General features: G+C 39.8%; 3 protein-coding genes across 5 annotated transcripts in view; 2 read left to right on the plus strand and 1 right to left on the minus strand.

The window, feature by feature from the left end:
• Nucleotides 1-11,048, minus strand: part of LOC118117698 (protein kinase C alpha type) — a 134,796-nt gene extending 123,748 nt beyond the window's left edge. For both annotated transcript variants that reach the window (XM_035170178.2, XM_035170168.2), the window contains exons 1-2: nucleotides 10,629-11,048; nucleotides 7,638-7,669 (exon numbers count right to left, since the gene is read on the minus strand). In XM_035170178.2, coding sequence (XP_035026069.1) covers nucleotides 7,638-7,669; nucleotides 10,629-10,795 — 199 coding nt within the window. In that variant the 5' untranslated portion in view covers nucleotides 10,796-11,048. The remainder of the gene's footprint in view (nucleotides 1-7,637; nucleotides 7,670-10,628) is intronic.
• Nucleotides 11,049-13,255: 2,207 nt separating this feature from the next.
• On the plus strand, nucleotides 13,256-17,568 carry LOC118117714 (beta-2-glycoprotein 1). Its single transcript, XM_035170204.2, has 8 exons — nucleotides 13,256-13,518; nucleotides 13,776-13,955; nucleotides 14,667-14,763; nucleotides 14,856-14,932; nucleotides 15,630-15,815; nucleotides 15,984-16,163; nucleotides 16,735-16,932; nucleotides 17,321-17,568. Exons 1-8 carry the CDS (start codon nucleotides 13,449-13,451, stop codon nucleotides 17,437-17,439), a joined length of 1,107 nt encoding a protein of 368 aa, XP_035026095.2. The 5' UTR covers nucleotides 13,256-13,448; the 3' UTR covers nucleotides 17,440-17,568.
• Nucleotides 17,569-18,273: 705 nt separating this feature from the next.
• Nucleotides 18,274-24,158, plus strand: LOC118121869 (beta-2-glycoprotein 1). Of its 2 annotated transcripts, XM_035178083.2 has the most exons (8): nucleotides 18,294-18,640; nucleotides 19,153-19,329; nucleotides 19,851-19,947; nucleotides 20,469-20,545; nucleotides 20,766-20,954; nucleotides 21,877-22,056; nucleotides 22,998-23,195; nucleotides 23,906-24,158. In XM_035178083.2, the coding sequence occupies exons 1-8, from the start codon at nucleotides 18,574-18,576 to the stop codon at nucleotides 23,968-23,970; spliced, it is 1,050 nt and encodes a 349-aa protein (XP_035033974.2). In that variant the 5' UTR covers nucleotides 18,294-18,573; the 3' UTR covers nucleotides 23,971-24,158. The 2 variants fall into 2 exon arrangements, with proteins under 2 accessions (XP_035033983.2, XP_035033974.2); XM_035178092.2 differs by lacking the exon at nucleotides 21,877-22,056 and having other exon boundaries at nucleotides 18,274-18,640.
• Nucleotides 24,159-24,576: the final 418 nt, after the last annotated feature.

Consider the following 24,576-nt stretch of genomic DNA (forward strand, 5'->3'; position numbering starts at 1 on the left):
AAATGTGCTGAAATTGAAAAAACTGGGTTTCAAAATGTAAAGTCAGCACTATCGTCTAACTGTATTTTTTTATGGTTTTGAGAAAGAAAATGAAAGAAGCTGAAAAATCAGAAATCAGCCACATGAGCGTGGTTTGTCACAAAGTTGCTTAGATCTGCACAACTTTGTCTATAACGTGCACGTTCCCAGACAAATGCGTTACGCAATCACACCGTGGCCATCTTTAAAACGACAGAGCAAGTGTCCTCATGTAAACAGAAACTACGCTATGCATAGCAGCGGATCTCTTCAGGGGACCGAGGAGCCACTCTAAATATAGTCTGCCATGAACTCTGCCCCCTTCCCTCTCTGCCTCATAAACACACATGTGCACACACACTTTAACACATGTGCCCCGGTTCTTCTTCTCTGCTCTGCTCCATTTCAAACTGTTTTTTTAAACCTTGATTTGTATCGAACGTTGGGTCTAAAGAGGATCAAGAATGAAGCAGCTGGAACATGTTAACCCTGAGACGTGCAGCATCGCTGTATCAGCAGAAAAATAACAGCACAAACCAAATACCTGCATATTCTTCTCTGCTCCTCCAACAGGAGCTGACAGGATTAGAAATGTGAGTGTTTGTTTATAAAGAGAGAATTAATGTAGTTATATAGGAGCAACCCCATGGGCTGCCAGTCAGGGCAGAGTGCACTGTAGAGTCCAGTTTTCTGGCAAAGAGCCCAAGAAATGACAGAGGACAAGCAGAGAAACAAGCAAATACAGTGGAAACCCGATATAGTGATCACGGATATAGATCAACCATTTATATGGATCAAAAAGACAGAATTGTTCCTATACATATGGTGCCTCTGTCATTAATTTACTGCTCCTGTCTGTGTCTCTATCACTAGCGCTGCGCACTGCCAACTGAATCGAGCCAAACCGAGCCTGCCCCGCCATCTCCTCCAGCTCTTCATTCATTGTGTAAGTTTACAAAGTTTATTATTTTTACCAAGTCTTAGTTTCCACACGTGTGAGACTAGGTGAATTGATGAATTGATGCATACGAAGCTATGAAGAAAGATTTTACTCATTTAAGAAAAGTATCGATCATTATGTGATGATCAGTGTAGATATTGTGGTTTCATTTCAAACAAATCAACGTTGAGAGGGTGTCGTGTGTGTGTGTGTGTGTGTGTGTGTGTGTGTGTGTGTGTGTGTGTGTGTGTGTGTGTGTGTGTGCCTACGTGAGTGCGCAATATGTGATGTGTTACGTTTTCCCTCCCTGTCATACAGAAGCTACGCAATTCAGTTACAGTAATCAAGCGTTTATTGTGATCATTTTGGCCCAGGACAACCAGATCGCTATGAGCGGCTTCCACAATAGATGCAAAGAGAGATGAAAAGACTGAAAAACAAAGAAAGCTGGTAGCACACCTGCTAATGTTGCAAAATTCAGCTGGTCAGCATCAAAGCTGGTGGCCTTGAATCTGAGTCTTTGTTCTGCCGCTTTACAACAGAAGTGGGGGGGGGGGGAAAGCAACAGAGGTGATGGCACAGACAAAGGCACAAACAATGAGGTGGTAGAGATGAAGAGGCACATGTGGCAGAGTGGTCTGTGGTTTCACACTCAGCACTGAGGCTGGGGGCTCACGGTGACTACAGTAAACTGAGCTTCATGTCTCCGTCGCAAATCTTTCCTCCTCAGAATCAAGGATTAAATGATAAATCACACTAAAGCCTTTCATGGCTGAAATTATTACAGGAATGGAAAAAGAAGCCTACGCGTTTTTTGTTTGAAACTTGCACCACTTCCCTGTATTTGTGTGGGTTATTTAAATACATAAACTAACAAATTGGGAAAAAATATACAAATAGCTATTAAAATAGATAAGCCTAAATGTCATCTGGACCTGAAATACCTACAAAAACTATCAGTGATTGTGTTTTTTGTGGGGAAACATTCGACTCCTGTGATAAAAGGAACTAGTCGGACTCCAAACAGTGTACGGGGAATGGAAGACAGAGTCTTTGGCCGTTGCCCCCAGAGGCTAATTCCTTGTCAGACGAGATTGTACAAAAGGTAATTGATCTACCTCAGGTTTGTAAAATGATTTAATGTTTGTCAAGTGTCATTCTCTGCTCATAATAAAGAGTTTAAAACTTGAAACAAATAATAATGCAACATTTATGGTGATAATAATCAAAATCGACTGATATGAAAATGTACGAAACAATCCCGGCCTGGAGGACTGTGTGATTAAACCAAATTCTCATATCCAGCATTTTGTTTCTCAAACACTCCTTCTTTTGTCTTTGCTGGTGGGAGTCCTTCTCCTGTTTGGATTTAACACTTTCTTGTGATGCCTTCATGTTGCTGTTGTTTTTAATTTTCATTACAAAATCAATATACCAATTAACAATGGCAGGCAGGCGAACATGTGCCAAAACTTACATAACAAGGGTCAAAACGTCATCACCATTGATCTGCGTATGCCCTCACTTCATTTGTATGGTTGGATATCACGTCCTCTCCTTTGGGAGGCGAAAGCAAATCTCATTAGTTTCTCCTCTTGTGCATCGGAGAACACAGAAAATCCCAAGGTAGGATTCAGTTGGCTAAGGTCCACCAATAAATGTCCCATCCACTGAGGAACTCCTAGGTCCTCAAGAAAATCATCTGCGTTACGAGGAGCAGAAAATGAGAGTTGCCACTGGAACACCAGGAACATTACCATCTGTGTTTATGCCTTTTTCTTCTCACATCTCTTTACATTCCTAGTCTGTTGAAATAAGGCCTCTAACACCAGACATTTTGAAATAACAAAGCTGCAGTCTACTAATGTATTTTTACAATCATTTGAGCCAAAGTTGTACAATCTAAGAAACGATTTCCTGCTTCATGTCCAAGAAGAGCTACAAGAAGGAGCATTAGCTGAGTTCGATGGACTAAAAAGCTTGTTATTAATAAAATCTGATACAGGATCAAACTGCAGGATAGTGTGTCCTACTAATGGATTTGTGTTTTAAGCTTACAGTCGCAGGGCGTAATGGCCTCATGATACCAACAACATCCTGTTAAGCCTCAGTTGTACTCGTTGGGGATATGGACCCAACCAATAGTTTGAATTATACTCCGCTTGGAGTCTACTTGAAGGACACTTTCCATACATCAGTATGTAGTAGATTGGTATTTATATAATCCAAGCATGTGCACTACAAATCATATAAAAATGATGACATCCATGCAAGAAGAAGAATAGCTGCTTTGTTGGCTGTATTGTAGAAGTGAAGGCAGCAGCGGATCGCCTCACACAGCCTCTTCCATTGTGGTGTAGAAGAGCTCATGTAAATTTAGTGCCCAGCATTGTACAGATGGGGCCAAAATGGTGGGTACACTGTCACAAACACCCTTTGATGAAAAAATGTCAAAAGGTCATTCAGACCCATGAGTATTTGTGGACACATAAAATATAAAACTGGCTATAGAAAAGCCATTTTATTTCAGACATGCAGTGAAGTCTGCACATTTTCCTGAAATTTTCCAGAGGGGCTTTAAGTGAGAATGCAAATGTCCGAGTCCGTGTTGATGTGGTTACACACAGCAGACACGAAACTGGAAGAATACAAATGTCTCAGGATGAAAAAGAGGTGCCATACACGTAGTAGATGTAGACGAAGATGGACTTGGAAAGACCATGAGATTTAAGAGCTTCAAGGTGGTTTATGCTGTCCACAAAAACATTGTGCTTTCCAAAGGGGAATTTATACATCAAGTCCTGCCTCCTGCATAAGTTACTCACACGACACCTCTCACCTGATTATTCTGGGCATTTTACCATTACTGTAAACATGTCTGACCTGGACGATCTCCTCCTGCATTCCTCATATGTGAAAGGCAAACTTCAAAGTTCATGTCTGAAAAAGTGTGTGCTCATATGCCATTGAAGCATGCACTAGACCCCCAAACACATAAGAAGAACGGCTCAGCTATGAATATGTTTAGCTGAACGAAGCTGAACCAGGTCATAGAGCAGGATTACACTGTCAGATTAAATGCTTGGCAAATCAGATCTTCAAGATCAAAATCCAAACGAGAAGCCCTCACCCACCGACAGCAAAGTTTCCAAAGCATGTCATTCTGTCCAGAATGTCACCTCAATGGTGATTTGAGATACGCGTCTGCATGAACCGATGGCAGCAGGCCAGGGCCTTGAAATACGACTCCACAAGAAAAGTGTCCAGGAGACGACAGACAGACTGTTCACAATGACGATACCATCTAGAAAGGTGGTTACTGACAGGCTCGTTTGTTTCCACAACATTAACTTTGCTCTAAAATTCACTGCAAGTGTCATGTTGACTGCAGTTTGATTTCTTCACCTGGGTCTAAACAGGTTCATGTAAATGAACTGATGATTTGAATGCCCAACTATATCCTCACATCACATGGTCCAGTACAGCGTCGTTAGCAAGGCGACAACTGACAATCTTCATTAAATGGCCAACTTTGCCCATCACAAATTACCAAAGTGCAAGTTGATAACAGTCCAAAATCCCAGAGAATCAATTACATTCTCTGGGATTTTTACTTAAAAAATTACTTAAATTCAAAAGAGAGACTTATTTTCTATTAAAGGAAACTACTTAATCCATTGATTAATAATTTCAGCTTTAATTATCAGTTTCAGATGATACATTTGTTAAAAAATAATAATCACACAAGCATTAAAAAACTAAAGCTTCCAGCTCACAGCACTTTAAACTATGCATGTGCCGTAACACCGACTGAGCCCACCCTATTCTTGGAAAAGGGACATTTAACAGGGCTGAAAAATTAAATGTCACTGTTGTTAGAGAAATGCCACTCTCCAGTTTATCACTTTGTCATTTTCAAGTATTGACTGCCCGGCTCTCTCTTTCTCCACTGGAGGATCTGACCCTCGTTTTTATAGAAGCTTAGATTTAATAATTTATGTCTAAACAGATACTGTATTATAAAGTGGGGACCTTTCCCTCTTTGAATAGCTGCAGTGTAACCAATCACCTTTCTCCAGATAAGGCAGACATTATTTATTTAAGAGGCCCAGGCATGGATTTATGGTGGGAGAAGAATGAAGGTGTTTCAATGTGGTTGACGGCCTCAGCGTTTGACACAACAAGAGAAAAATAACAGCAGAGCACAGGTTGTTCGGTTTTATGCAGCACTCCTATCTCTGGCGTCCTTGTAATCATTAAATCTATAATCTCCGGTATCAAAGGCTGTGATAGTAACAATGAGGGAGGATAAAAATGACAACTTAGAGGAAGGGGGGGGGTTGGCAGACACGCTGATGAAAATGTCAGCTTATGCAAAAACATGCTAAGGTGTCAACACTCCGACACCTTGGACTGACTCACTGCTGAGCCTGGTTTCACCCGAGAGAGAGCAGGCTGCATCTCACCTCAGTGAGGGGAGATCACACAGACAAGTGGGTGTTGGGCTGTTGATGGATTCACATGCAGACATGGGTTAATACACTTGCTCTGATACTGTATGTTAAACAATTTAAAGGTCCAGTCAGACACAGGAAACACGATGAATCATCTGAGTGTGTTAGTATGATAAGTAATGATTCAGTAAATACCTCTGTGTCTCACTCAATCCAACACTCTCAAGAGATTTGAGATCATTGAGATCAAATGTCATCCACAGCAAAGTGTTTATCTTTAAGTCTCCAACAGAGCGAGACTGTCTCCTGTGCTACATAACAACTCACTAAGTAGAAATCAATGCACATTGTTTCCAATAAAGTCTTTCACTGGATATACATTTTTACTGTTTGGACTCTCCAGATGACAGAAACTATATCATCATCTGATAAAAACTATGTTGACAAGTATAGTGAGAAGAAACCTTCCACAAAATCCAGCTTCCATTTTATTTCCATTGGACCGGGAGTGTTACTTTTTTCAAATGCAAGAATTTAAAAACGCAAAATGTGGGACCAACCACAGTTTCAAAATTATCTGAAAAAAATTTCACAGAACATAAAAGATCTCTAACTTAGTGTTTTAACCCATTGAAGAGCTGTGTGTGGCGCTCTTTGCTCTGCTGTCAACCTCTGTCTCTACTCTCTGACACATCACCGGCCCGTTAAAACATCCATACAGTTTAGCATCCTCAGCAGGGGGCCCAGATTCAGCATAAACTTAGTAGATAGTGTTTTCGCTGTGTGAGTTCATGTGACTGGCATACAGCTCTCAGCAGGCAGACAGACCACAGGTTAAAACAGGACCTGGTCCAAAAGTGAATCATCTGGAGATACAGTATCTTCCCTAGTAATATTCAAGCAGATGCAGAGATGTGCTGTGACCATTTCACATCCTGATATCAATTCACATCACTTCCCAGACCAATACACTTAACAACCACAAATAAATGCAGCAAAGGAGAAAACTGCGGATGAGAACAATGCAGGATTTAAAACATCAAAACGTGGCTTTGCGACATTTCCTTTAAATATACATTTGTTAGACCTCAAGGGACCCCTCTCTTTTGTTTTGTTTTTTATTTTTTACAAACCTTTAATTCAGAGATTTCTCTTTGGACTGTACACAAAGGAAAATCCTACAACTCACTCTAACCTTTCAATGTCACTTGTGCTGTATATGCTTAAAAGACAGGTGTTGTATATACTGAAGAGACAGATGTGGGAAAACAGTGCAAAAGTGTCTATAACGAAGTGAAACAGGACTTTGACATCATCTGCTACCTGGGCACTCGCAGCCAGAGTCTGACTTTGGCAAGCCCCAAAGTTTCCACATCAGATGAGGAATTCTGGGAGTTGATGCATGCTGAAACTCAAAATGGCAGGTTGATTGAAAATCCACCTTCGGCGTGAGGTTGGCGACTGGGGAGCTGGATGTGAGCCGCGACATCTTCCCTTATTTGTGCAATTTGTGCCTCGTCTCTCACGTCTGCTCTTTCACTTCCTGTTCCACCTTTTCTAAAACACCTGTCATCCCTCGGCCTTCAGCTTATGACCAACAAACACTCACTGAGCCTTTACGACAGGCCCGCTTTTACTGAGCGGAAGCAGTTAACACCACATTTGACTCCATTTATCTAACCGAGCACCAAGCAACAAGCTCAAAGAGGCTGCTTGGAGTGTAATATAGCACAAGTGTTAACTCATTATATGAGACCACAGAGACAAACAACATAAACATGAAATTAAAAACCACGTTAGGCTCATTTCCTTCTGGCCACAAGATGAAGGTACATTCACAGACCATTAGAGATCCGTCTCCTGTTAGCTTTCAAAGAGAAATGGAGCTGGTGTCTTTGCAGCAAACACCACAGAAGTGCCACACCACAGAAGTGCCACACCACAGAAGAGAAATTTAAATGAGAGGGTTTGAGTGACAGCAACAGTCAAACGAACCCTAACCCTAATATAAATACCACGAAATGTGCAAACTTGAAAAAAACACACACACGCACACACACACACACACACACACACACACACACACACACACACACACACACACACACACACACACACACACACACACACACACACACACACACACACACACACACACACACAGGTGCTCACAGCTCTCATAATATTTGAATGAGTCACATCAGGTCAGTCAGTTTGCGTTTTACCTTGGCACTGGAATCCTTGTTTTCCAAATCCCCTGTGAAAACAAAGAATGCAGAATTCAATATTTATTCTCTCATGTGTGTCTTGAATGCACTTAGTAAACCCAGCCATTCACACATAGATATGTTTGTTAATTCCATGGAAAGGGTGTTGCATAGTGTGCACGCAACTACTGAACCAGAGAAGTGCTTTAAATCAACCAAATCAATAAAATAAACATTTGAAAAACTAATTTCATCTTAACTTTACGACAAAATTTGGTGTTTATCACATTTTCTTAGTTCGACTAAAAGCACAATCATAATACTTCAGTACACACGGTGGTATTCTAGACTCTAGTGTTCCTCCAACTTCATGCTCACAGTTTTAGGGAAGGCCCTTCCTTTCCCAGTAAGACAACAATGCCGCTGTGCACAAAGCCACATCCATGAGGAAATGGTTTTCTGAGCTTTGGCATGGAGGAACTTTACTGATCAGCTATGAGCCTCAGCCACATCCAACACCTTTAGAATAAAGTCACTTTCGTTTTTAATGTCTATATAATATTTTTATCGTCTTCCCTTTTTGCTATAATGTTTCTCATGTTATTTTTTATTTTATTTTTATTAACGTATTTGTTTGTATTTTTTTCATATTTAAATTTAAATTCAATCACAATGTTATCATAATAATATTATATTCAATTATTAACTTTTTATTTTTTATATCTGTGACATAAATATCTAAATTATTCTAGGTATTGTATTTGATTTATTTAATTTTATTATTTTATATATTTTCTGTCATCTGTTTAGTCATGTCAGGTACTTGTACTTGTATAGTTGATTTTTTACCTTGAACCACATGCTTGTTGTATGAAATGTACTTTACAGTGTAAAGAAACTTGACTTGAATGAAACTGTGGGACGAATACTGAAAACGACCAATGAAAATTCCAGAACTTGATAATAAATGTCGAAACCCGAACGAAGACGCGCTCATCCAAACGACAAGGCATCAGCTTTACGTCTGAGGGCGCATCGAGCTTGTGCCTGGCTCAGGGGCTGCGTTTGGCAGGGCAGAGGTCAAGCTGTAAAACTGCCGAGGTCATAAGCATCCAGCAATAAAAGGATCTGAGATCACTCTCTCACCTGCACCCACAGGGGACTGCAACTGTAAGTGCAACGCAGGTTTATACCTCTCACAGTTAACAGATTATTAAATTGATGATACTCCACAAATAAAACATTTAAATCACCTCAAGCTAAAGTGGAGACAAAGTCTGAGAGGTGATATTTAAGTGTTTAAAGACATCTGACGTGTGATCACTGTGTTCCAGACTCTGAGGAGTGGACAGATTCTACACGGAACAGTGAGAAAGTCCAGCTTAGTCACACTTTCCGTACCATTTTTCTCTCTCTCCATGGAAAGAACTGCGGCACAAAGGCATCATGTGCATATATTGAAACATTTCACTGCAGAAGAAGGTGAAGTGTTTTTCCACTGAGGCTCTGTGCTGCCAGTGAAGCTGCAGAAATTCTGAAGAGTTTCTCATCAATAACCGCTCAAGTCGTCCTTCCCCAGTAAGTATGAAAAAAAAACTGTGGCTTTAGATGGAGGCTTTTTAAAAGCTTCAGAGACGAGGAAACCTATTAGTCATCCAAAGACCGTAAACAGGTCCAACCTCTGCAGGCACGCCTCCGGGGTGAGAAGGCAACAGAGAGAGTGGCTCTTGATCTGCGTGTGGTTAAAGAATACCCTTCCATTTTTTTTCACTTTCCTTCCACGCCAATTCAGGTGCAGACATTAGGTTTGTGGGTTCCATTATACAGAAAAAGTACAACTACAGGAAACCCAGAAAAAAGTATGTATTTTACCTACATGCCAGATATGGGAAAATGGGTCAATATGGTGTTAAATAGTAAAATATACAAATTTGAAGCCCGGAGCATAAATATGTGGAATGCATTATTGAAATGATCATAAAAGACAGATTTCATGCTTTGGTTTTTTTGTCCTGAAGATAATGAGACGGCATATTTTGTTTGCACAGTGTAAAATATTCTGTGGGCTGGGATTTAAAAATTCCCCCAAAAATACACACCTTTCATGCCATATGCATTAAAGGGATAGTTCACCCAAAAATGAAAATTCACTCATTATCTACTCACCACTCTGCCGACTCAAAACGTCGTAATTTACAGTCGTGTTTTTAGCCTAAAAGTCCACTGCTATCCTCCTCGGGAGCCGCGTTCGCACGGGGATCACAGAGGACATTTAGGCTGAAACATGGTGTAAAATGACGCGGTTTTATGTCGGGGCTTACGGAGACTTGGATGACAACACAGGAGCAGTATGGAGGCAGTTTTTTTTTTACATTTGAAGAAGTGGTCACCATCTACTTCAATGGTATTGGATTTGGCTGAAACGCTGTTTACCCCTGAAACTCCCAAAGTGTCTTGTGGACTCAAACACATCGCCCGCCCCTCAATCGGCACAGTGGTGAGTAGACAATGAGTGAATTTTCATGTTTCTGTGAACTATCCCTTTAAAACAGCCAATATTATCTCAATATCATTATTATGAAAAGGACAATATGTCCCCAAGCTGCTAACTGTACTTTATTTCAATCATCCTAAATTATTGTTTCGTGTCTAATGTTGTTTTTGATGTTTTTATATGAGCTAATTACTGGGAATTTCCAGGATATACATAAAACCCAGACAATCCTCAGCCTACAACCACACTGTGTGTAATGATCCTGACACTGACAGCGGCAGGACTCCTCCCATGTGTCGCACAGCCCGAGCACATCTCCACAGTTTGGGGCTGAAACTACTTTTTGGAGTGAGTCAACTCTGCCAGATGTGAGCAGGCTGCAGGATCGTGAAGGAAAAAGTTAGCCCTGAAGTTACATCATCCCCTCAAGTTGTGTGCAGAGAGCAACAGGCAGCAGCAGCAGCAGAGGCAGCAGCAGTCAGGGGGTGGAGGCGGTGTTGAGGCGGAAGACTCACCAGATGAAGTCGGTGCAGTGGCTGCAGAAAGTCGGCTGCTTGAAGAACCGAGCGATGAATTTGTGGTTCTTCACCTCGTGGACGTTCTTCTGCCTCAGCGCTCCTTTGCGGGCGAAGCGATTCGCTACGTCCGCGGTGGACGACTCGTTGAAACTTCCATCGGCCATGTCCCCCCGCTGGTGCTCGATCAACGCTACAGCCTGGTTCGATCCCCGGTCCGGACGTGTTGCTGCTGCTGCTGCTGCTTCTCAGGCGGAAGAGACGCGCTCAGACTCGGGGTGTGGAGCCAGCAGAGAGCGGAGCGGCGGTCCTCACCGGAGACACCGGACTCACTGAGTGTGTGTGTGTGTGAGAGTGAGAGTGTGTGTGTGTGTGTGTGTGTGTGAGAGAGTGAGGGCTTCCCTGACTGTACACACCACTGAGCTGCTCCACTGACAGCTCTGTGCCACAAGCTACACATGTTAGAGAGCACGTCCGGTAACGCCTTCAGAGTAAAATACTCTTTGTCGTGCCCTTCTCATCCAGATGTTATTGATCACATATAATAATAATAACTATAATAACAAGCTATAATAATAATTATGGTATTTATTGTTATTATTATTATTATTATTATTATTATTATTATTATTATTCAGAACCTCTCAGACCACAGTAACAAGGTGCTTTACAAAAACTAGAATCCCCTTGTCAATGAATTATGATGAATAGAATTAGGTCTTGACCTTCTTTGTAAAGTACCTTGAGATAATGTATATTATGATTTCGCGCTATACAAATAAAATAAAATTGAATGAATGAATTAGTTCTTTCAATAATTACACATTTATTCCGGGGCCTTATTTAGCTTTAGATCCACACCTGATCAATTCATCAGTTTAATCAAGTGTGTGAATCAAAGAGACAAAAAAAACGTTTGTTTGTTTGTTTGTTTGTTTGTTTGTTTTGATAGAGAGAGTGCTCATTGATCAACAGACAAAACCCTGAGTTCGCTGTATGAAACCTTTCTACATATTCAGTCTTCAACTGTTAAACACTGGATATTGTGGAAAAGACCAACAGGCATCACTCTCTCATTGTCTCAGAGTTAGCCAGACAGCTGTTGTTCTTGAGTCATACAGGAAGTGTTGTGTGAGGTTTGTATCCTGTCGGTGAAAATGACAAGAACGTGTAAGACCAAGAACTCTGCAATGGATTCATGATTAAAATGTGGGTGTATATTCCCCCAATTCATTTTATTTCATATAAAACCATAGAGTCAATCCTTTGGAGCTACAAATCTAACAATAAGTCATGTCACCCTCTAAAGCTCTCGGCACAGTGATCCAAAGGGCTCTGTTGGACATTTTTTATTTTGAAGAGACACTTCCTAATCGTAGTCTGTGTATCTCTGTGTAACTTGACTCTTCCCCACTCCGCTTCCTCCTTGTCACTCAGGCTGATGTCACACCACAGGATTCACTGTGGGAGGGCCCCGGTCCCGCTGCAGGAATCTGGAGTGGGTGCGTCCCCGGGTGGAAAGAAGGCGCATTACACTTTTCTTTAACTCCCCAAGGAAAAAGCTCATAACGTTCAACATCAGCAGTTCACACATGTAGAATATTAGAGTCAATTCAGCTCGTTATTATTATTATTATTATGAGTAATAACGAGCTGAAGTGACTCTTTATTATTATTAATAATAATAATAACAATGATAATAATGGTAATAATAATAATAATGATAATACTGACTTCATTTGTATAGGACCTTTTGAAACAGCTGTTTCAAAGGGCTTCACCTTATAAATAAAAACAAGAACACAAAACATCAACGACAACAAGCAAAATAATACAAAGCCAAATATTTGCTAATTAAATCAGGTTAAATAAATCTGAAATCATCTGACACTGAGCCGAAGCCCACTGAAAACAAGCATCCATTAAAAAGCAAAGTAGCAGAAAAGAGGGAGAGCTTTAAACCGTCAGCAGCATGACACATTGTTACCTCCTCCAAGCAGGTTGTCCTGTTGGTTTGTTTGTTAGCAAGATGGCACAACCTACAGGACAGATTAACACAAAACTCTATGGAAGGATAAAGTATGGCTCAGGGAAGAAACCATTACATTTTAGTGTGGAAGCAGATCAGGGATTTTTATTTCTTATCTTCTTAGACATTGCGAACTGTTGTTTTTAGCATTTTTGTTGATTTCTCACAGAATAATAAATTGATCTAGATGAATGAATTAGGCACATTTAGAGGACTAATTTATAAGTGTGTAAAAGGTTGTGCAGCTTGCTTGAATTTAAGGGGACTGTTGGGCCTTGGCGGAGGTATGAGCTCTACTGAGTGACATTCTATGTTATTGTGTCATTTTTGTGATTATGGTTCTGCAGTCCAGAGTTTTTCATTTGTTTTTCTAATAAAGTGATCAATCTTCTCTCTCGCATCTGTATTCAACCTCCTACATTTCACTAGGCTGTGTGTGTGTGTGTGTGTGTGTGTGCGTGCGTGCGTGTGTGTGTGTGTGTGTGTGTGTGTGTGTGTGTGTGTGTGTGTGTGTGTGTGTGTGTGTGTGTGTGTCTGTCTCCATCTTTCATTATTCATGAGTTCACATCATGCTGTGGGTCCGCTGCCCGCTCTTGTACCAAATCAAGGTTATCGATCAGTACTAAGTAAATATGCAGGAGTTGAAACCTTTGTACTCGATCGCTAGGAGCTGACTCTGGCATCTGATTGGAGCACACTATCATGGACCCTTTACCCAGCAACCCTTATGTTGGCCCCCCCATCCTCTAGCCAGGTGCAGGGGAAACTGAGGAGATTCCACTTTTAAGAAGATGGCTCCGATTTTGGCTTTGTTGCTCCTCTGCCCAATAATTGCATGCACAACTGTAACATCGAAGAAAGGTAAAAACGATTTTGTTTATTGGTAATGTGCTGCAAGTATTCCTGTTTGACTAGCGGTCTGCATTTGCACCATACGGTCAAAGGTGTTAAATCAAGTCAACTTTTACAACAATTCTCAGTGTTATAATCTACACATTGAATCATTAGTAGTTGAGTATTGTTGCTGTGTTACATCAAAATAATTTAGCTGCAGAACATAAACCTTACTGCTGCGAATCCTGCTCCTCATGCATGAGTCAAATTATTTCTTTAACCAGTATGTGGCCGTCCTCCTGTCACCGACGGGGTTGATGAGGCGACACTGAAGCGTGTGTACGAGGCAGGAGAAGAGGTGGCCCTCACATGTGAACAGGGGTACTCGCCTTCAACGACGACCGTTCGACGGATCACCTGCATGGCCACAGGAGAGTGGTCACAGTCGAATCTGGCATGTTCCCGTGAGTTGAGTCAATGTAGATTTTGTCTGCTTGATCACAGAGGTGCAACAGTGGCACAGCTGTAATTCTTAAAGGAGACTTGTGATTTTAATAGTATTTCTCTTTCCTGGAACGTGCTTTATAGGTTGTTGGTGAATGTACAAGGTCTGCAAAGTTAAAAAGTCTAAAGTCCATGGCAGAGGGAGTTCTCTCTCCCACTGACAACTTTCCTCCTGCATGGCACTAATGCCCACCATACCCCAACTGTCATTTCAACAAGGAATGCTTCCTTAAACGTTCGCAATTCGATACTGGAACAAAAGATGAGGCAATTCCAATCTGGACATAACCATATCGGCATACAAATGTATTGTGCTCCGTCTGACCTTGTTTCCCACAATCCCCCAGAGAAGTCTCTCCATTGTGTTGGAAGGTTTACTTTACTCCACGAGTCTCAGCTGTCAGATGATGAGGTCCACATACGTGACACAGGATCTTACACCATAACAAGAATTCAGGGACAATCATTAACTTTGTAATATGTTCAGATCAGAAAACAGTCAATTTAAGGACCCAAGCCTAAAGTACAATTTGTATATAACCTGGTGCCCCATTTAAATTAGTTTGTCATTATTACACTTTCTATTGTCCTGGTGTTTATTCTCTACACACTATATCTAATATCATTTAACTTCAGTGTTGTCAATATGGTATTATCTCATATTTCTACAGTTAAGATGTGCCCGATCCCCAGACCTCTGCAGCCTTTAGCAATGGGGCGAACAGAAGCTCCATTCAAGAGTGTGCTGAACTACACGTGTGACGATGGGTAACGTTTGAATGAATGAATTCCCCATCACTGCAACCTGTGTGTTACGATGATAATATCGGTCAGTGTAATGTCGTTTTTTTGTTCACAAGGTACGTCATGCAAGGAGCCAATGAAAGCAAGTGTTTACACGATGGTTCCTGGAGCAATCCCCCCCCTCTCTGCAAAGGTACTGGAGGAATATACACACAATGGAAAAGATTCATAGATTTTATCAGTGTTCAGTTGAGAGAAAATTCAACCGCCATTAAATAGTACGTAGAGTATAAAGAAAAGAAGTAGAGAAACATTTCTAACTTAACTGAGAAGCTGCTCTTGATTTTTTTATTGATGAACTTGCATTTGCTTAAAGCTCAAAGTATCTTTATTGTCCGTTTAAAATTTAAAATTGATTTGCAGCCAGGATCACCCAAACCGACCACAAACTGTAATTAATTGTGTTTCTATATACTTGTATTCATAAAGTTAATTCTCCCTTATTGTTCATTGTAAGTAGAAAGTAGTACTGTATATCTGACTTTTACCAATGTGTGGACTTGTTTCATAAAGATTGTTAAACCAGTGCTCATTGTTTTACCTAAAGACAGAAAAATAAGCTTACGTTCAGTTGTCAGTTTATCAGGAAGACCAAACTAAAACCAGGGGAATCTCATCCAACAGTGCTACAATACACCCTCCTTCATGAAAGTTATGATATTCAGTGTTTGTTTCACCCCTGTCCATTTTTTGTTCGGTTCGTCTATTGGTTTGATCACACAAAAACTACTGGATGGATTATTACTAAAACTTGGTGGAAGGATGTTGTATGGCTCAGGAAAGAACCCAGATCTAAATGCAATTGATGCAGTTGTTTTTTGTCCTTGCAGCTGTGAACTGTCCTCTGCCCACGCCACCTAGAGATGGGAGAATCGTCCATGATAAGCCAGTTACTGGAACCAGCACCATGTATGGACAAACCTGGACGTATGAGTGTAACCCACCTAAAGCACCCAGTCATGAGAGGGGATCCTGCAGGGCTGATGGAAGGGCAACTGAACCTCCAGTGTGCCGAGGTACAGAGAAGATGTCAAATATTCCTATATTCTTTAACCGTCTCTTACCTCCATGATTAAAGCAATATACAGTTTAACAGTCTCCCGGACTTTAAAAATGATTTCCCTGAATTTTTACACTTCAAAACTCATCACCTTTTTCTTTTGTCCTGTTTCTGACCATCCCAGAGGTGAGCTGCTCCATTCCAGCAGGTATACCAAATGGCTTCATCACCTTTGCTGTGATGAGACAACATGGCTACAAGGAGAAGGTTAAATATGGCTGCAATGAGCACTACATTTTGGACGGTGAGGCCGAGGTCCAGTGCCAAAACACAGGAACCTGGTCTCTGAGGCCAGTGTGCAGAGGTGAGTCGTGGGGAAATGAGATCTTAAAAGCTAAATTTGAGTAATTTGTGTTTTGTTACTGTCAAAGATTCTGGATTCATTTATGCATCAATCAGTTGTCAGAACGCATAAAAGTCCCCTTACAACGTTTGAATTCACTAGATCCAGATTTTTATTTGTATCTGCATCAGTCCCTCATCAAAAAAAATTTGAAAAACGTAAAAAACGAGTCCTGGATCAGGGTTCAGTCTTGGGTCATGCCCCACCCCGCCACAAAATTTCATGTAAATCGGTTGAGTAGTTTTTGCGTAATCCTGCTACCAATCAAACAAACACAGATGAAAATATAATCTTTATTCGAAATATAAGAATATCCAGATATGTTCATGCTGTGCTTGTCTCCACCCCTCTGATTCTGAAAAGGAGTAAATTGGTAAAGAGAAACAATGACAGCCTCTCAGCCCTTAGTACCGCTTTCAAATGTAGGAGGGGAAATTCAAATGAGCCTTTAAAAAATTGTGATTTTATATCTGGATTTGCAATGTCTGGTCAGAAAATGCTTTAACTGTGTTGTTGTTTTTTCACCGTCCAGCTCCCTGCAAGGTTGACATCAAAAGAGGCCGAATCTTCTACAACGCCAGGAAGCTCTGGATTGCAAACCTGAAACCCAACAGAGTCCTGCACAGAGAACCCGTCGTCTTCTATTGTCTGAACAGAGCCGAGAGGTGCGGCTACCCTGTGGCCAGCACCTGTGATGATGGAACCCTGCCCATCCCAGAATGCTTTGAGGGTGAGTTCTCGCCAGCTCAATAAATCAAGACTAACGATTGGACAACTTTCCCCGGATGAAAGACATGCTTTCAACTGAGGCACCATTAGTACTTATACAGGTGCAAAAAGTATACATTGAATTACACATCTATATCTAGAATGTTCTGAATATACTGTGGAGAGTAACCATCAGATAAGAAATATCAAAACAGAGTTTGGGCGTAACTTCTCCCATAATCCACACGTTTTCACTCGTAGCAATACAATGTGTGTTTTTCCTTCAATAAACGTCACGTAATATGTTAGATGTCCTACAGGTGTGTTGTGATGTTGCCATATGGTGATATGAAATATCTGAAATCATACCATATAAGTAATACATCTGCCTCTCTACTTCTTGCTTCTAGAACCAGGCAAGGTGGCGTACACGTTAAGGGCCAGTTCTCTTCCATCTGAAATCACAATGTGCGCTGCTTCGCCGCCTGCAAGCACCACAAACCCTGCGGGCCCTGCAAGACCTGCATAACAACTGACCTGAAACCCACAGACGGGATATCATTTACTGGATCTTGGTTAATAAATCTGTCATCATGATCTTTTATTTTGATAATAATCCAATGTTTTTAATTGTGAATTAAATCATTAAAGAAATCTATCTTTTGGTGTGGTAACTAATGATGTCGACTACAAAGAAACTTTGTTATTTCCAGGCTGCAGATTCATACACACTATGTACATAAATAATGAACATACATAGTACAATACCTGGGTTACAATAAAAACATGCAGATACAAATATAAAGGTGGATCTGGTGAATTTAAATGTGGTTTCACAAGGGGACTGTTGGGCCTTGACAAGGGTGTGCACTCTGCCATTCTAGTTGTTTTATAGATCAAAAAGTTAATTAAAAGTTAAATAAAGCCAAAATATCTTTGGCTGATCCTAAATCTTAATAGTGTAGGTGCACAAATCCTCGTTTGTCAAATTGTAAATCAAATTTTGGAGTTGGGAGGGGGAAAAAAACTTTCTTGAAATGGAGGCACGTCAGACAAATATTCAGTGTTTTATAGATCAGGTGCAAAAATCGTTTAAATTCTGTGGTTGACAGGGAACCAGTGATCAAGATTCTGAGCATAAGTCAAGATAAAGGCAGATGGATTTTAATGAGCTGAAGTGACGATGAATGGATTTATCAAGAGATCAAGGGACGTAAAAGTACTAAATTCTGCTGGTGACAAAGCCATGGACAAAAACATTTTCTTCTCTGTATTTGTACTGAGGTATTGTTAACTGGCCTCTATGCCGTTGTATTCTTTAGTTTTTAAGTATCTCTGTCACATTAAGCTGAGCTTTTTGAAAGTCTGAGGCTTAATAGACAAAGTCTGCAAAAACAACCATTTGTCCCTGTTTCATAATATTGCTGCAATAAGGGAAAGTCCACTGCTGGAGCTTCACTGCCAGTAAAGTGATTCCAATCTCCTATTGCAAATAACAAGATAGCGAGCAAAAAAAAATAAAAACAGTAAACAAAACCAGAATTCACTTCGTGCTGCTCTTATCTGTTCAGCTTTCGAGAGACGACAGCAGCAGTGAGAGCGGGGACAGAGATTTAGTGTTTGAACCACATAACCTGAGGAGCGTCTGAACACGTGGACGAGGATGGAATTCATGTTGACTTTGTTTCTGCTCTGTCCATTTGTGATTTTTACCACCGCATCATCTGATGGTATTTGCTTTTGATTTGCTCTTATTTGGCTTGAAGTACATGAATGCACATTTCTTGCGATGCTAGTTAACCTCAGTATTTGACTCTATAGAAATAATGACGTTTAGCTTTGTAATAGAGGGATACAAAGTGATTGTCTCATTTCATTTGATGTTTGAATTTGTGTGGTTAAGCCAGAAATAGATTTTGATTTCAATTTATTCAAGTTCATTCACACTTTCTTTTACTGATTCTCTGTCTCTTAAATGTGTAATATAACTTCAAACATCAAATTAAATTACATTTTCTGGAGTTTTCTTTTGACAAGTTTCTCTGTTGTCAGGAAGTATTTTAGGACACACACACACATATTATTTCAGGGCCAGTAACTAGAGCAACAAGATGATTTTTTTCAGATCATGTTGGGGATAATAATTTACATTATCCCAAAATAATGTAAATCACTCGGGAAATGTTTGTTTGAGCGTGAGACTCTATACATAATATTTATTATAATCAATGTGTCCCTTCAGTGTGTTTAAGGCCTGATCTGCCTGTCAACGTTGAGGTGGATGGGCTCCAGAGGTTCTTCAACCCCGGGGCTGAGTTGGCGTTGTCCTGCAAACAGGGATACACCCCCATATTAGGCCCTCGGACGATTGTTTGCTCTGCGAGGGGAGAATGGACAAAAACCAGACTAATGTGCAAACGTGGGTCTCCATTACTCTTGTGAGAACTTAAGGTCTTGTGACAGAACAACAGCATATGAAACACATACGTTTAATGTCAACATGGCAATTTAAATTTAACAGCGACAATCAAATATCAAGTCATTTATACTGGTATCCCTGATAGATTTCCTTTGTTTGTTTTATGAGAAATAAAACAAACAACATTTCTCCTGTTGATTTTGGGGAGAATATTTGACAAGCATGTGATGCAACATGAACCATTTCTACTAAATTCTGTTCACTATTTGTCTTGAATGTTTTTCTATTATAAATATGTAGTTTATTACGGAATTTTACTTTTATAAAATATACGACTTCACCGATGCTTTGGTATGAGAATATTTACATACGTTTATGTTCTCTATTGAAAACTAGCACAACTAGATCACACTGATCCCTTCGTTGAGGTTGTACATTATTACAGCAGGTACAACATATACAGTGTGTAAATCTATCATTCATAGAAAAATAACTGCTCTCTGCTGTTTTCTCTCCTGCAGCAAAACTGTGTCCTCCTCCCGATCTGTTGTCTAATGGAGAATTGTACTATGAGGATACAGCATTCCAGAGTACCATCAACTACACGTGTCATGAAGGGTAAAGCAAAAACATCTATTTGAATTTTATTGTGCAACACTTTTCATAAAGTGGGGATAAAATGCCAATAAAACTGGATGAGATTCAGAGATATGTTTTTGCAGAGGCTCCTGTTTGTGTCAGTGCAGTTTGAAGCTGAATTTAGTCCTTTTTCCTCTAAATGTAATTGTAAAGCAAGTTACAGAAACTAACATCAGCCGCAGAGCAATCTGTAACAACCCTTACCCAGACAAGTCAACAGTAGTGCCATTAATACTGAATTTGACTTGTTCACTAAACATTAACAGAGCTATCTGCTGAAAACATTGACTCATGTTCATCACACATTAAGTTTACATAACGTGATCAATAAACCAGAGTCATACAATCATTTTATTTTGTGTGCATCTTACAATAATCTGATTTACCAACATTTGGCTTCAAATGCACTCAACAAGATTTAAATCAATCATCGTGTATTTTGTAAATATCTTGGCAAACTGAGCTTGAACTGACTTATTGATATGGCTTCTGCTTTGCAGACATATATTGAGTGGAGCCAGCTCTACTGTGTGCCAAGCAAATGGAACATGGAGCTCACCAGTACCAGAGTGCAAGCGTATGTAATCCGTCTAAAACCAGGAAAATTATTAATCTGGTCAAAAACACATTTGTATTTGTTAAGTGGAACACAACAAAACTACCACTTAGTTTGTTGTGAATCAAGTTATTCATAACAATACGTAAATTATACTCCATTATAAACACAAGACAAAAGAAACTTCACGTACTGTGCAAGCATGTTTATAAAATGGCTCATTCTCCCTCCTCCCTCCTAGCTCCGACCTGTGATCTCGCTCCGATCCCACAGTTTGGGATGATCATTTATGACAAGACGATAAGAGGGAACTCCACTGAATATGGCGTGGCAGGGACATACAGGTGCCTGCCTCCGTACGTGCTCGTTGGCAGCGCGAGAGCCGAGTGCACCGTCAGTGGCACCTGGACTAAGACACCTGAATGTCGAGGTATGAAATACCAGGAGTAGTTATAGTGCTATACTGTGAGACTTATTTAACCATCTAACACACAGTTGTATCAGCAGATGAGAAAACATGTAATTTGTCCAGATTTCATGGAATTCTAATTGTAAATGTACATGTAAGGTACATTTCCGATTTCTTTACACAAAATAATGAGACAGCAGAGATAATAATCATAGAACTGGAATTCTCCTCTCTTATGCAACCATTGAATTGAGATATACCATGTAAAAATATATATTATATTTTATTGAGCAGGTGTAGATACACCATTTTCCAAAGTAATAGATAACATTTTCTGACATTCCAGGGCAATAAATGTATATTTACGTATGTATTTTTTCTAATTAAAGACAAATCATAAAATCATAAAATAAAGAGACTTCCTAAATCATGTGATAAGCTGTCCCAATACACCACAAGAAAACATTTGGGACTGTTATGTGAATAAACTTACAGTGCAGTATTTGATAATGAGGTTTTGATTGAAGTATTCAAAGGTATTCTATTCTTACATCAAATAGTCGTTTGGCTCAATGAATTTAATAATCATCACTTGTTTTGTCTTTTTGGAAAATACTGTATGAGATTGTAAGAGACCTGGAAATGTTGTTCTGTCTGCTAACAGGTGTCAGTCTCCATGTATTGAAAGAATAAGGCAGGGAAAGGAACCAATTTCCTTTTCACAGGCCTGTGAAAAGGAAATTGGTTGATTTCTCACTCTATTATAAGAAAGAAAACGTCCCTCCAGGGAGCTGAAAAGGAAGACACATTAAAATAAATTAGATGCAATTGCACCACATTTGGTCTTGACCGTTTTCAGCTGAAATGTTTCAATACAGCTTCATGGGATATTTATTCTACAATAAAGACAGTCATCAACACTCTCTCTGATGTTCCTTTGCAGTGGTGAGTTGCCCACCACCAGCGAACATTGACAAAGGCTACATTTCGAACAGTGAACAGAGAGTCTTCGACTTCATGGAAACAGTCAAATATGGCTGCGACGGGGACAATGCACTGGAAGGAAACCAGCAGATAGTTTGTCAGCAAAATGGGAGGTGGTCAGAAAAGCCGTCCTGCAAAGGTGGGACTAATATTACAAACATTTTACCCCCTGACCTGCTTCTAGTTTACAGAAGTATAAGTCTAGTACACTTTTAGCTTTATAGACAATGCATGGTGGGATAGGAATGGAATTTTCTTTACGTGTTTCCCATTGTGTACTGTTAAATGTATTTTTATTACAAATCAGGTCCCAGTCCAGTTCCATTACTTTTACTCTTAATTTTATTTTCAAACCCAATCAGTCATTTTTATTTATTTATTTGTGCCTGTGCTGACTGTTACTGGGGTCTAAAGTGCCAATTTTTGTACTATTTTAAAGTTCCAGTGTGTAGAATTTAGTGATATCTAGTGGTGAAGTTGCATGTTGCAACTTCACCACTAGATGTCACTAAATTCTACACACTACTCACTAAATTCACCCTCCCCTTCCAAACATGAAATAGAACCTGTGGCAGCCTTCAGTTGTCATAAAAACTCAAAGGGTGTTTAATTTGTCCAGTCTGAGCTACTACAAGAAACATGGCGGCCTCCATAGAGAGGACCCCCCCGATGTGAATATAAAGTATTTCAATATAAAGGGCCCATTCTAGGGTAAATAAAACAACAATTTAGATAATTTAGATAAAACACACTTGTGAAAACATCACTTGGATTATTTTATAGTAAATTTCTGTCAATAGATCCCTTTCACCTAAATCGCACACATTGAACCTTTAAGGCTTTTATTTATAAAAGTGAATTTTTGAAAATCAATATGCTGTAAAACTAATTAAACAGCATGACACTCTTAACTGTCGGATAAAAACTGATTAAAACCCCTTTCAGTTCTCTTTACTACAATTCATGGTGATCAGAATTTAGCATTAAGATATTGATTTGTCTTTATTTGTAAAAAAAATAATAATAATAATAAGTATAACACAATTTCTCCATTGAAACTTTTGTTCTTCCTCCTTATAGCTCCTTGCAGCGTTGACATACACAGAGCAAGGGTATTATACAAAGGACAAAAACTCTGGATCAAGGACATGCAACCAAATAGAGTCTTACATAAAGAAGTCGTCTCACTCTACTGCATGAACAAGGCCAGGAGTTGTGGTTATCCAGTGCCAACACAGTGTATGGACGGAAAACTCATTATACCTGAGTGCTTTGAAGGTAAAAAATATTTAATGAAGAAGCCGAATATATCACAGTAAGCTGTTTATTCTATTTCATTTATCTATGTGTGTACATAGCCGATCAAACGATTCAGAACACCATAATGTCTCCAGGTTGTTTTAAATCCAAGTCCATTTAATAAACTTAAATGACACAGAGGTGGCTAACAAAAGCTATAGTCAACAAAAACTGAAAAGTAAAGGAAGTTCCATACAAAATGGGACTTTTGAAGGGACCAATAATACTTATTGCTTTTCTGCAGGAAGTGAAACTTCTGATATTCATCAGTAACACAAACTGTGTTACTGATGAATATCACACTCCAGAAAGTATTGCTATAGTGGCAAGAAAAAATGTATTAAAAAATAAAGACAGTCTGGTTGTTCAGGGGTTCTTAGAGCAAGACAATGACCAACTAGTTAAGACTTGGCTGGTAGTGTGTATATTTACCACCGTAAACCTTCCTGCAACCTCACAATGTCAGATGTATGTTTTCTCAGGGTGTCTTACATGGCATTATTCTCTAAAACTGTCCCTTGATGATAAACAAGACTTACTAAGTTTGTTTTTCTGTGACTTGGTGTATATAAAATCACTGTTTGGATTTTTTGGCCCATTGTAACCTCTCTCTCTCTCTCTCTCTCTCTCTCTCTCTCTCTCTCTCTCTCTCTCTTTCTCCCTCTGTGTGTGTGTTGGTCTTTTTCCAGAGCCCAGCCATGTTGATTATGGCATATATTCAGGTTCCCTTCCATCGGAAATTGAACAGTGCTGAAACAGCAGGAGATCCCTTCTCTCCGATGATTATTAAACCACTGTGATATAGGTGTCAGTGTGTCCAGGTAGAATTATACAGTCAATCTGTCTTTTTGTTTTAAGCTTTGTAACCAAGTCTGCACAAATGTAACAATTTCAGACATGATTTTTTTCTGACTCTGATTAATAAACTTTCTTTTGCTGCTACTCCACCTCTCAAATGTGAATTATCATGCCATCCATGAGGCATTTATGAAGAGTTTACATGGATTACTATGTTCTGATACACTTATTTCTCTCTTGTCCTTGAACAAATAAGATACCGTGCGTCATCAACCCACCTTCCACAAACAAACAGAAATGCCCTCTATGTCGAACCTCAGCAAAAGTAGGTCAACTGATGCAGTCCTACACAAAGAAGCATGAGACAATCTCAACAAGAATGTAACACAATGGCCTTCATAAATTGACATCTTCAAGGTTTTCTTTGTGTAAGTTATGAACATATAACCAAAGCTCAGATCAATTCTGTGTCACAAACCTGCCAACTCTTTACAACACTGTATACTGTTTAGCAGTGGTAGCAGCTGTCTGTTTGTCTATGAAAGAGATGTGGAACCATATT

The sequence above is a fragment of the Hippoglossus stenolepis genome, chromosome 2 (assembly GCF_022539355.2).
Source record: "Hippoglossus stenolepis isolate QCI-W04-F060 chromosome 2, HSTE1.2, whole genome shotgun sequence".
NCBI lineage: Eukaryota > Metazoa > Chordata > Actinopteri > Pleuronectiformes > Pleuronectidae > Hippoglossus > Hippoglossus stenolepis.